The sequence below is a fragment of the Lactuca serriola genome, chromosome 4, assembly GCF_051521515.1.
Source record: "Lactuca serriola cultivar US96UC23 chromosome 4, Lser_US96UC23_V15, whole genome shotgun sequence".
NCBI lineage: Eukaryota > Viridiplantae > Streptophyta > Magnoliopsida > Asterales > Asteraceae > Lactuca > Lactuca serriola.
The window spans coordinates 15,983,438-15,996,615 of record NC_136411.1 but is presented as its reverse complement, the minus strand read 5'-3'; the positions used below and the strand labels follow the sequence as shown (position 1 = coordinate 15,996,615).

The following is a 13,178-nucleotide window of genomic DNA, read 5'->3' as shown; positions in this document are numbered from 1 at the left end:
GATTGATTATTACACCAATCTTGTCAGTATATTAGACACATGTTACTGTTTGGTTGATGATGTTTAAACGACTCTATTTCCATTTGCCATTACATTTTGTGGTGTTTATTCCACATCTTTTTGGCACCGTGAATCATGAATGTTCACGATTAATCAAAAAAAATCCAAGGATGTCGTAAGATATTGTCTCTCTCTCTCTCTCTCTCTTTTTAATAATCAATAAAAACTTTTGATTTTTATGATCACTTGTACATTTTCGTCGAATTATTTCTATTTTCATCCGATCCTCTATATATGTAGATAGCTAGCTAGATCCGCCTTCCTTATCCACCAGTGAATAGTGATTGCTTTATATGAACACAACCCAACAAGTCATAGATAGATATCCCATTTGTATCAAACAGTTCCCTTTTTGTGTACATATGAATGTTATGTTATGTCACAACTCACAATCACTGTGTAAGAAAATGACTATTTTAACCTTTAGTTCTCTCACTTTTCAAAGCTATTACACAACAAACAAAAAAAGAGGGTAAATTAAATTAAGTAAAGGAAATTAAAAAAAAAAAAAAAAATTATGTTGTCGTGTTGTTTTGATTGTCGACTGCCCAATATCTTTTAACGGCTATGAGTATTTTTTCCGGAACCAATGGCCCGTCTTCATGATCCGCTAATTTCGTGTCCCATCTTAGTGACGTGGCTATGTTCTTCACCTTCATAATCACATCCACTTCATCACGTATTATAACAGCCCCTTCTGGCCTTAAGATCCGATCCATTTCCAATAAAATGTCTTCAAAATCACATCTACATTTAATAAATAAAAAAAAAACAATTAATGAAGAAAAGAAAAAAATAATAGTAATAATAAAACTTTGGTATACCTGTCATTGTACAAATTGAATAAACCATTGGCATGAATGAGATCATATGTGCGTGGGTACGTCGAAAACGCTTCACACCTGCAATATTATATTACTAATTAATAAATGCTTTTCTAATTTAATAATCTGATTTTAATTTTTAAAAGATTTGTATAGAATACCAGTCGTGATATATGCCAATAAGGCCACGTTCGTAAATTACTCCAAGAGTATTTGTCTCAGCAATATTCGGAACAACATTCATAACCCACAGCTTAGAGGAATGAATCGCAGCTGCAAAACCTCCCAAACCAGCATTCATATCCATTACATTCCGATATCTTCCGGAATCAATCATTCCATTCATCCGTTTATAACCATTCACATGTTTCTTCCATTTTTTACCATCCTCCATGTATTTCTCAACCGACACACCCGGAATCGACCCGCTAACAACCCTTGGTGGGACCGCATCATAAAGTCGTTCAGGAAACGCCACGTAATCACCTCCACTTCCAGCACTCACACATGTTTCCATTTTCTTGTACCTATAATATAAAAAAATTATAATTTTTTTTGTTGAATTGGTTGGGGTGCAAAGCTCTCCATCCATTGAGCTTCCTTATATATACTAGTTTAGTATTCTTTGTAGGTTGAGAGAGCTTCCATTTTGTATAGATGAGTAGATTATTTTGAGAAAGTACTGTAAGAGCATGCACATGCTACTACAAATTTAGTTCTACTTCATTTTATATGCACTTCTACATCCGCAATGTCAAATCAAAGCTTCATGTTCTAACAGAATTGAAGAACTAATAAATAAAATAAAATGTTTTTTTTACCAGACGTCATCAGGATCGTTGGAGCAGAATTGAATCCCAGGGGTGTTTTCGGTGGGGCGACATGATTCGGTGTTTGATTTTTTTTGCCAAATGGCCATTTCGCCCTTTTCGGATATTTTCTCCCAACAAAGAAGTTTAGCAATGGATTCAATCTTGAGTTGCTCTTCTTCTAGATCCTCTAAAGTACGTTGCCATGATTTGTAGTTGTTTTTCCAATTAATTGGAGGACCCGAAAGTACCCAGTACCCACCCGGTCTAAGAACCCGGTCAACTTCCATCATGTACTTTCCATCTACATCAACAAATACCAATGTACTTTAGGACTTTGAAAAATCTACATAATTAATTAAAACAGTAAAAAATTAAAAATTGTCTTCACCATTTGAACCCCATGGAATCAAACAGCGTGAGCAATGAGCCATGTCAAAAGCTTTAGAAGGATATGGCATTTTAATGGAACCAAGAACACCAATGACAGCTGGCACCCCTCTTTCAAGTGCAAACTGAACTTGTGCTTCATGATTATCTCTAGGTGCAAATGACATAGCTATCACATTTCTCTTCCATAGATATGCACCAAAACTTGCAACCTAAAATCAACAACAAAAAAATATATATATCATAATTAATTTAAAAACCCCAACATTCAGAAAGATTTGAATATTAAACATACATACCCCACAACCGGTGTCAAGTGCAGTTCTCACAGTCCCATTATCAATGGGAATCACAGAAGCAAGTTGATCAATGTAAGCATCAGCACCTTGAGGAAACTGTGTTCCACCACCTGGGAATCTAAACACGTTGCCTTCATACTGAATCCAGTTTTGAATAGCTTTTTCAACTGTTAACGCCTTGTATGGTGCATTTGCGTAAGGAACATAATCACGACTTTTAGGCCATGAAAATGGTGTCACGTATCCTTGTGGTGCAGGAACAAGACACTTCAACTTTTCTGCTTGTGGAGGACAGTGTCTTTCTCGATAGATCATGTCGTTTCTTGGGAACTTCATTGCTCGTTTTTGATCTTGACATGGTGTGTAATCTGTGAAGTTAGCATCGCATGCAGGGAAATCTAGGGTTTGTGATGTTGAATCGTTGTCAATGATCCCAGCGTGGTGAGTCTCGAAGTTTAGATTTTGGATCGAATTGCAGTTTGTATTACTGGTTTTTGTTATATCCATGACTAGCAAGTCTCCTTTCCCGAATCCACTCCTCTGCCATCGCCCAAATAGATAGAAGAACCCACACAAACTGGCGATGATGAATATATAAACGAAGCTCCGGCTTCTGTTGTCTCCTGAATTCAGCTTTGTTGCCATGGCGCCTGATCAAAAGGTTCACCGGAAAATTCGTTCAGGATAAACAATGAATACGTCAAATGAAAACGAAAGCCAAAAAACAGATAGGTGGCGTTTGGTTGACTTATAGATCATGAAACACAACGATTCCGTCTGAGTTAGGGTTCCTTAATCGTAATGGAAATACTTACAAATTCCTAAATCAAACAAAAACACTGGAACAGAGTGCAGCAGATAGAAGATCGTAGGTGTATAACTAATAACTAATAAGCACGTAATTCACCAAACTATACATAATAGAGCTTGATTCGAACAGTAAAACACACGAAAATTTTCAAAAAATTCAACATCTTCAACGTTAGTGACTCCGATTTCAAAAATTGGCGCAATAATACTGGATAACAATGAATTCGAAAAGTTGAAATGAAGAAGAATACATGTATCTACGTACCAGTTTGATGAGAGGACTGAAATTAACCGATGTTATGAGAGATTAAGCTGAAGCAGCCGCATGAACTTCTGCAAATTACCTCTAAATTGCAGATTTGAATAAAAACAAATGGATTATGGATTTCAGGGGTGCCGGCCTTATGTAGATCAGTCTCTCGCTCGCTTGCAAATATTTAATAACAAAAAAGTTGAGGACTGCAACGTAGTCGCACGACGGTGTTGAATGTATATAAAAAAATTCAAAAAATATTATATATATAGTTGTGAGGGTGAGAATGATGAAGGAAGTGCGTTGCTCATGGCTATCGTAACGAATATGGTAAATATTCCATGCTGTGTTTCGAGCGTGGAAAGGAAAACCAAAAGTCGTCGTATCAGTGGGACCCGAACCTGCATTTGGGTCCGGATATTTGGATCCAAATACTATATTCTAAAACCAATTGCTTCACCCGTTTTTGAAAGTTTCTCCATAGGATGTTAACAAAAATGACAGAATGAAGTAGTAAATCTAAGACCATCTCCAATGCATTGAACTCATATAAGGCCATCTCCAATCCATTAAATCCATGAAGAGTTGTATGGATTGCCACATAGGAAAGCATACACATTCAGTTTAATTATTAAAAAATTCATTATTTTTCATTACAATTCTATTACACCATTCAGTGGCCATTAAACTCTACACTCTCTCTCTTCTATATTATATTCACATTTAATCTATTAAACCCTCATACAACTCCCATTGTGGATGGCCTAAGTTCAATGGATTGACACATATACATTCCACTCACTATACAACTTTACCCATTAAACACTACACTCCATTAAACTCTATACAATTTAATGGATTGTCATATCATTTATCATTTTCTTTTTAGTTATTACTATTTTTAAAAAAATAATTAGCATGAAATTAAAAATTAAAAACTACAATTAAAATTAACATTAATTAAAAAATTAAAATAAAAAATTATATATATATATATATATATATATATATATATATGTGTGTGTGTGTGTGTGAGAGAGAGAGAGGAGAGACAATATAGAGTTCAATGGGGATTGAACTTTCCATTCCATTGAATCCTAGTCACTTTCCCACAATGGGAATTTTGAGTTTAATGATATTAAACTCCCCATTAAACACTCCATTGAACTCCCATTGGAGATGGCCTAAAATGAGGATTTGAAAAAATAACTTTTATCCATGTATTGGGTCATTCTCAACTAATTTTATGTCTCGTATCGTAAGGTACTCGTACGATGTAGTGACAGAGATTTGTTTCATTTCAGCAATTTAGTTTACAGCTCGCAATTAGTTTCATTTTACAGACGTCAAATTGTTTCTTGTCGGTGTGTAGTTCCCTTCCAGTTAACCATGTCAACCACAATGATACGGACCGAATAAGTTGTAAACTAAGAACCCAATACCAATAACCGGTTTGAGTTCCACTTCAATAGGATTCGGTTCTATTAACAAATTTTAACTATTTTTTAAAATGACTTATCCTGAACTTTAGAAAAAGTTTAATATGGTTTTTTTTTTTTTGGATTTGTCCTTTTCTTTTATAAAGACAAAACTGTAAAATTGGTCCTTGTGGTATTCAAAAAACTTTGGATAGAGTCTAAAAAGTTTTCAACTTGCATGGATGGTCCAAAATCAAGGTTTTTCTTTGGTTTTGGTCCTGAAAATATTGAAATGTCTATTTTACCCTTAGTATTTCTTTTTACCATTTTTTTATTGTGTTTAGTATTTAAAAAATTATATAAAAATAAAAAATAAAAAAATATCACCCCACCCCTCTGACTCCACCCACCGTACCCCCTTCTCTCTCTCTCTCTCTCTCTCTCTCTCTCTCTCTCTCTCTCTCTCTCTCTCTCTCGTCGTAACCAATAACACTCACATTTATTTGTTCTTCAACATTGAAGAACACCATTGTATCTTCTTCGCTCACATCCTCTCTCGAATCCGGCTCAGGCGAGGATTTGCTTTGTAATTGGTTGTACGATACCTTCCTCTCTTCCGATCCACACCTTTGCCTTGTCATCCTCACGTTCATTTATTTCGCACCGGGAAACAAAGAAGACGCAGAAAAAACATAATTATTTCACCATCGCTGGAAACCCTAACTCTGCAATTCCAGAGATAACCTCCATGGTAGGCGGCGCTGCGAAGCCTATATCTCAACAAAACCCTGAAAATGAAATGAAAAGTGAAGGTAAGATATCGATTTCTCAACAAAACTTTGTCTCTGTCTACCTCCACCTCAATTCAGGAACATCAATGGCCAAATATACAACACTATCATCTTCTTGAAATCTCCAACCTATTTTTTTAATCGATTTTTGATCCGAAAGGGTTGAACGTCTGAAATCGACTTTTGAACCAAATTCTATTCGTCGATACAGCTCTATGGGAGAAGATGAAATCTAATGTTGAGTTATAGAGCAAAATCGGAGGCCCAAGAACACGTAGATCTAACATCGGAGGTCCAAAAAAAGGGATTTTTTTTGGAAGTGTCGCAGAGTCAACGCTGAGGAATCTCTTTGTGCAATTTTGCAAAACTCCACCGTCGCTTTGGCTGTTTAGGCTCTGAACATGAAGATTGGGTGGCGGGGGCTTTGGTGGTCCTGAATCCGAGAAGTGATTTGAAGAATTTCAAGTTCTTTCCCATTTTGAAATGTGGTTAACGGTGGTGTACTGAGAGTAGCTCTGGCAAGTAGTTTGTTGGGGAATGCATCTTACTAAGAGAGAAACCGATTTGTGATTTTTTTTTGTGTGTGTGTGAGAGGGAGAGAGAGAGAGAGAGAGAGAGAGAGTGAGAAATTATTTTTTATTTTTTATTATTTTGATACCAAAGTAAATAAAGAAAATAGAAAAAAGAAACAAAAAGGGCAAAATCGACTTTTCAAGTGTCTTAGGGACCAAAGACACGGAAAAACTTTGATTTTGGACCTTCCATGCTAGTTGGAAACTTTTTGGACCCTATCCAAAGTTTTTTGAATACCACAGGAACCAATCTTACAGTTTTGTCTTTTATAAAAGTTAGTTGACGTTGTATTTTTTATTTAATATAATACAAATAAATAATAAAATTAAAAAAATAATGAAATAGTATTTATAAATATATGAATATACCTTATGTTAATTTATATTTTTATATAGTAGTTATTATAAATAGTATTCATAAGAAATTTTAAATCATATAATGTATCTAAGATTTCAATTAATAACATAAAATAATAAAATGTTGGTGCTACATAGAGATGCTCCTGGTGTGCCTCTTTTTGCTAGCGAAAATAAGTTTGTGTTTCATTTTTGTTCTTTAAATTTTGTAAAATATTGTGTTGGTAAAAAAAAGTGCAAATAAATTCAGAACTTTAAAGAGAACAAAGGTAATAAAAAGGGAAAAGTGATGTCACACCATTAATAGCATCCAACTTTGGAAATTACTGAAATGGTGTCGTTGGCAAAATTTTGCAATCTCAGTTAAAAAAAATTACACTTTCGTCCTTAAGCTTGGACTTAGTTAAGGAAATGGTCTCTAATGACATTTTTACCCTTTGTTCTCAAAACAACACCCCAACTAGGTGATGGGTTATGAGCATAACATCATTCCTATAGTGTACATGCAACTCTAATTGCTTTTATCTAGGTTTTTCTAATTTGAACATACAACATTGAATACCAAAGCAATAAACCCTAATCTAGCATGCTTATTTTGAAATAGACATAATAAACAAGTTAAAATGATTACCTCAACTTGTTATGTGGTAATAACAATAAATCCTTGACCTTTGAAAGCTTAGTGCCTCAAATGTTGTGCCTCTAATGGAGTCACAAACACTACTAGCAACAAGGAAGAAACAAGAGAGAGAGAGAGAGAGAGAGAGAGGAGAGGCTCAAAATTGGCTATGGAATCCTTCTAGGATTTCTAGTCGCCGATTTTGGCATGCCTAAGGGTTCCTTATATAGCTGAGCAATTAGCGTTTTCAGTCAAAACCCTAATCCAGTTGCTTAGTCCTTAAGCAGCCCAAAGGATCCTTCCAGAAGGCCCCTTGGACGATTTTTATATGGACTCCCATATAGAATTCGTCCATTGCTTCCTTATGGATCCTAAGCCCAACTTTGTAACTATCTTATAATTACAATATCAGTCCCCTTGATTTAATTAATCTCTTTTTACCACAAAACTAATTCTAAATTAATTCTTTATCAATATTAATTAAACCATATGATTTCTCTTTTAATATATTATTCACATAATATATTAATAAATCACAATTAATCCTCTTTCTTCATAATTCATCCTATCAGTTGCTAAGGTGAAGGCAACCCAAAAGGATCATTCTCATAATCGGGTCAAGTACATACCAAAACAATTATGGGCTTAGACACCTAATCCAACACTAGGGATGTCAAAAAGTCTTGTGGGACCCCATCCCCATGTGTCCCCGGTCCTGTATGGGAGTATTTGTTTAAAAAAACCAGGGGCGGGGGCGGAGGTGGGGGCAAGGTTAACCCCTGTTTTAATTTCCGGGGAGATGACGGGGATGGGCAGTCTCGTCCATAAACCTCCATATGAGTCCCATTAATAAATTATATCTATTTACATGTGTATATATATATATATATATATATATATATATATATATATATTAAAGATGACCATCTTTATGAATAGTGAACATGCTGTTCTTTTGGCAAAACTGGTCCATAAGTTTTCATATTTTTAGTGGTTTAGATTTTTGGCACTAAAGTTTGTGGTATTGACAATTTGGTCCCTTAAATTATTAATAGTGGTGTAAAGATCAGGATGAGGCTGTTACGTGTCATTCCCACGTCTCCCTCACCGGTTCTACCTTATCTTCCCCCCACCCGCTTTCTCATCCAGTCATATTCAGATTTCACCGCTTTTCGAAAACCCTCCATCTCCCTCTAAACTCATCAACTTGAAATTTCTATTGATCGTTGTTTTTGTTTTCCTTCTCCAATCTACAGACGGGACGATGCAGATGAGGCAACTGATTCCAACAGACACGATGCAGATGAGGCAACTGATTCCAACAGACCTAGCAAGATTTCAAATAAAGAAACTTAGGGTTTCTTGTTTTCTTCCCCTCCATCTCCCTTTAAACTCATCAGCTTGAAATTTCTGTTGATCGTTGCTTGTGTGTAACGACGTGAAAATTTAAAACAATTTTTCATTTTTCAAAAATAACATATCTCATACAAATCATCTCAAAACTCAAGTGTGTCAACTGTTATCACGGTAAAACATATCCCAGAATCTCAAATACAAAATCCTTTGTCAGTGTGTACAAATCATGTCGGCGCCTTCCCACGATCCTCGCTAGTACCTGAAACACATATGACATAACACGGTAAGCATAAATGTTTAGTGAGTTACCCAAAATACCACATACAGCACATAAGCCACTCGAGGCTATAACTCGGTATGACCCTCCGGTCAATGTATCTAAGCGGGACCCTCCAGTCCCGTAGCTCGTTGGACCCTCCGGTCCGATCTAAATCGTTGGACCCTCCGGTCCGGTCTGATCGAGGACCCTCTAGTCTCATGAGTCGTTGGACCCTATGTTCCGGTCTATATAACACATAGCATACATATAACACAATGCACATAAATCTCAAACATACACATACACATAAGTGTTGGAATAGTGTCTAAGGCTGCAACTATATTAGGCAAGTATTTGACCCGATTATGCATGGTCCTTTTGGGTTGCCTTCACCATAGCAACTTGATAGGATGATTTATTATGAGAGAATAAATATTATTGATATATTATGGGAATAATATAATGAATAATAATATTGTTATTTGATTAATATAAGTCATAAATTAATTAGTATTAATTTGGTGACTTAAAAAGATTAATTAAATAAGAAGGTATAAACTGTCAATTGTTTGATAGTTACACTTTAGACTGTAAATCCTTAAGGGATAAGGGTTGGACGGATTCTAGGGATTGGGATAGCTCAAAATCGTCCAAGGCTTATCTAAGGTAAGGATTTGGATTGCTTTAAGGAAAGATTATCCAACTAGGGTTTAAAGGTGAAATCCTAAGAGTCTACAAGTATAAATAGACCCCTAGAGCAAAGGAAATCGGCATCTCATCTAAAGTAGAGTACCTTTGGCCGATTTCTTCCCAACCTCTCTCTCAAATCATCCTCCTTGCTAGTTGGTGTTTGTAAGCCATTAGAGGAGTGACAATTGTGACTCTAGAGCTCCAAGACAACAAGATCAAACAAGAGATTCAAAGGTAAACTTCTAGATATGATTTTGTATTGTTCTTATACCTAATTAGTCATTAGAAGTCTTGGACTCAAAGCATGTTTAATTAGAAAGCCTAGATCCAAGCATTAGGGTTTTGCATGCGCACATAGGAAAGTTCTTATGGCTAAAACCCATCAGTGGTATCAGAGACTAGATTGATTTCTATTGAATTGTTGCTTGTTTGTTTGAATCTTATTTACAAAATTCAATTTTTGTGTTTCTGAGTCATGGACTCGGCGAGTTGGCCTGACTCGGCGAGTCCAGAATGGGTACTCGGCGAGTCCAAGCGTCAGGAAGGGCCAGATTCGGGATTTTTTGGTATTTATCTTATGGAAACTTGCCTTTATCATATTAGATCAACACTAATCCGATTTTTTGATATATATGACTATAATCTTGATCTAATTAAAGATATTTATCAACTAATAAAATATTTAATTTCCTTATATGATAATTAATTAATTATTTTGGTTAAATTGGTAATTATCTTGCAAGAAATCTTGAATAAATCAAACATGGATAATTATGGAATTAATTGTTAATTAAAATTATTTTTTATTTGATCCTCCATGTTTTAAATGTTTAAAACTTGTCCTCAAGTTTGAAATTTATGTTTTGTGATTAAAAGTTTTAATTTAGACAATTTAAATTTCAAACCCTAGATTTTAAAAAGTTTAAAATACAACCCTATACTAATATAATATTACAAGATATATATATATATATATATATATGTGTGTGTGTGTGTGTGTGTATAACTAAAATGCTAGTCTTACCGTTAGTAGGCCTCATTCACGAAGCCGATCTATAAGGTGGGTATAAGGTTGTGGCATATAAAATGGCACTTAATGGGTGTACACTCACACCCACCGCTTGCTTGATCAGTGGAGGGTCGTTAGCCGAACGGGTAGGATAGGGCAGCCTCATCCTCTCATTAAAAGTATAATATGAAATACAAAGTAACTACATGTTTTTAAAATTTCCCAATCTTAGTTACTTTAGGAAAAGTGAATTGATGCAATCCCATGAAATTACACTTTGCACCCTTGCTAAGAAGTTAAGTGGAGCGTGTGTGGTTTACCGGCACACTAATTGGTTCTAAGCAAAGGTGGCAAAGGGTGATTCATTGTTTATCATAGTTCGATGGAGCGTGTGTGGTTTTACCGGCACATCAAATAGGTGATCGTTACAATGAAGGCACCATGTGAATTTGCATGGTAATTCACACCCGCTTTGTGATCCTCGGTATCCCAGCCACAAACAAGAGGAGCATATCGAGATTTAAACATGCCATTGAATAGTTTCAATGAATCTCATCCGAACCTAGGAATTCTCAATACATTTAGGACTTAAAGTTATGTTTTTATGGTGGAGAATTAGTGAATCGTCATTCACTTACCTTCATATTATTTGCATGTTGGATTACGGCATCCCTTTTCTAATATGTAAATATTGTTGTTGGATCCTAGCCCTAATTTTTCTTATTGGGTGATAATTAGGGATTCATATTCTAATCTATCTTTGTCCTTTCTATTTGTAGATGTCGAACGCAAACAACACTGCTGCTAGTTCTTTCACATTGATGAGCCTTTGTCAAAAGGTCACTCGATGGGACGAACTTTAGTGAATGGATAAGATACATTCGCACCATTGCTTGCTATGAGGATAAGGAGTATGTCCTCGATGAGAAGCTCGAGGAAATCAACCCTGAAATCGCTACTCCGGCTGAGATGACCGCTTTTGAAACTCATGAGCGCGATGCAACGAAGGTACATTGCATCATGATAGCCACCATGAACTCCGAATTCCAAAAGTCCTATGAGGACATGTACCCGTACGAGATGCATCAAGACTTATTGGAGAGATACCACCAAAACGCGAGAAAAGAGCGTTATGAGATTTTCACTAACATGATTTCTGCTAAGATGGGTCATGGAGAGTCTCTTACCGTGCACCTACAAAAGATGCAAAGGTATGTCTACCGCCTTCGCAAGTTGAATGTTGACTTTGGGGAAGACTTGGCGATCGACATGGTGCTTCACTCTTTGCCTCCAAGCTATAATCAATTTAGGATGACCTACCACATGAACAAAGAGGAGGTCACCCTAAGCAAACTCCAAGGTCTCTTGAGGGTCGCTGAGAGCAACTTCATGGACAAGTCTGTTGCACCAACTCCCAATCCACCCGCTGCTCCTGTCTTAGCTATTGGACAAGGAAAGGGAAAGAAGAGGAAGGCTTCGTCTAAGAACTATCGTAAGGTTAAAGCCCGAGATGGTGCCTCTTCTAGTGGGACCAAAGTTGATCCCGCTAAGCCCTGCCCTAACCCAAAGGAGGCAGAGTGCCACCACTGCCACAAGATAGGACATTGGAAGAGAAGCTACCCAGAGTACCTGCAAGCCATCAAGGAAGGAAAGATCAAGCCGTCTTTCGCAGGTATATACACAATTAAATCTAACGATTCATCTCATGTTATTTCTTGGGTTCTTGATACCGGTTGTGGTTACCACATTTGTTCTAATGTGCAGGGACTAGGAAGAAATAGGGATGTGGAGGCTGGAAGAATAAATCTAATCATGGGGAACAGAAGATCGTCGCCTGTGACCAAGATTGGAGTGTATTCTTTAGTGCTTAGGAATGGTTTAAGTTTAGATTTGAACAATTGTTGCTATTCGCCAGAAATGGCTAGAAACATCATTTCATTTCATGGTTTGTTTAGACAAGGTTTTAGATTTTCTTTTAATAATGAGAATGGTCCTATTTTAGCTTATCTAAATGGTGTCTTTTATTTTGAAGCTATACCATGTAATGGAATATATGAAACTGTTATGATTGTTGATAACTTAGGAAATGATGTTTTAAACATAGATTCTTCCAATAGTATGGATAAAGCATCCTTGTGGCATTGTCGTCTTGGACATGTCAACAAGAAACGCATAGCCCAAATCCAAAAGGATGGAGTGTTGGAGTCATTCGACCTTAGGGAAGATGACATGTGCAAGTCTTGTTTACTTGGAAAGATGACTAAGTCACCCTTCACAAGTACTTGTGAAAGGAGTGAGGGTCTATTGGACCTAATACATACCGATGTATGTGGACCGTTTAGATCAACCACGAAGGATGGGAACCACTTCTACGTGACTTTTACCGATGACTATAGTAGATATGGGTATATCTATTTAATCAAGCAAAAGTCAGAAACTTTTGAAAAGTTCAAAGAGTTCAAGAATGAAGTGGAGAATTAATTGGGCAGGAAAATCAAGATGCTTCGATCCGATCGAGGAGGAGAGTACCTAAGTCTTGAATTCCACGATTATCTCAAGGAGTGTGGAATAGTTTCACAATTGACGCCACCTAGGACACCACAATTGAATGGTGTGGCAGAAAGGCGTAATCGAACCTTGTTGGACATGGTTCGCTCTATGA

At 36.3% G+C, this 13,178-nt stretch overlaps 1 protein-coding gene across 1 annotated transcript; it reads right to left on the bottom strand.

Annotated features, from left to right (window-relative positions):
• Positions 1-348: 348 nt before the first annotated feature.
• LOC145101079 (putative methyltransferase PMT2) lies at positions 349-3,612 on the bottom strand. Its single transcript, XM_079038244.1, has 7 exons — positions 3,458-3,612; positions 2,383-3,032; positions 2,085-2,295; positions 1,706-1,997; positions 1,046-1,411; positions 885-962; positions 349-807 (listed from the first exon to the last, which is right to left on the bottom strand). Exons 2-7 carry the CDS (start codon positions 3,025-3,027, stop codon positions 576-578), a joined length of 1,824 nt encoding a protein of 607 aa, XP_078894370.1. The 5' UTR covers positions 3,028-3,032; positions 3,458-3,612; the 3' UTR covers positions 349-575.
• Between the last annotated feature and the right edge of the window lie 9,566 nt (positions 3,613-13,178).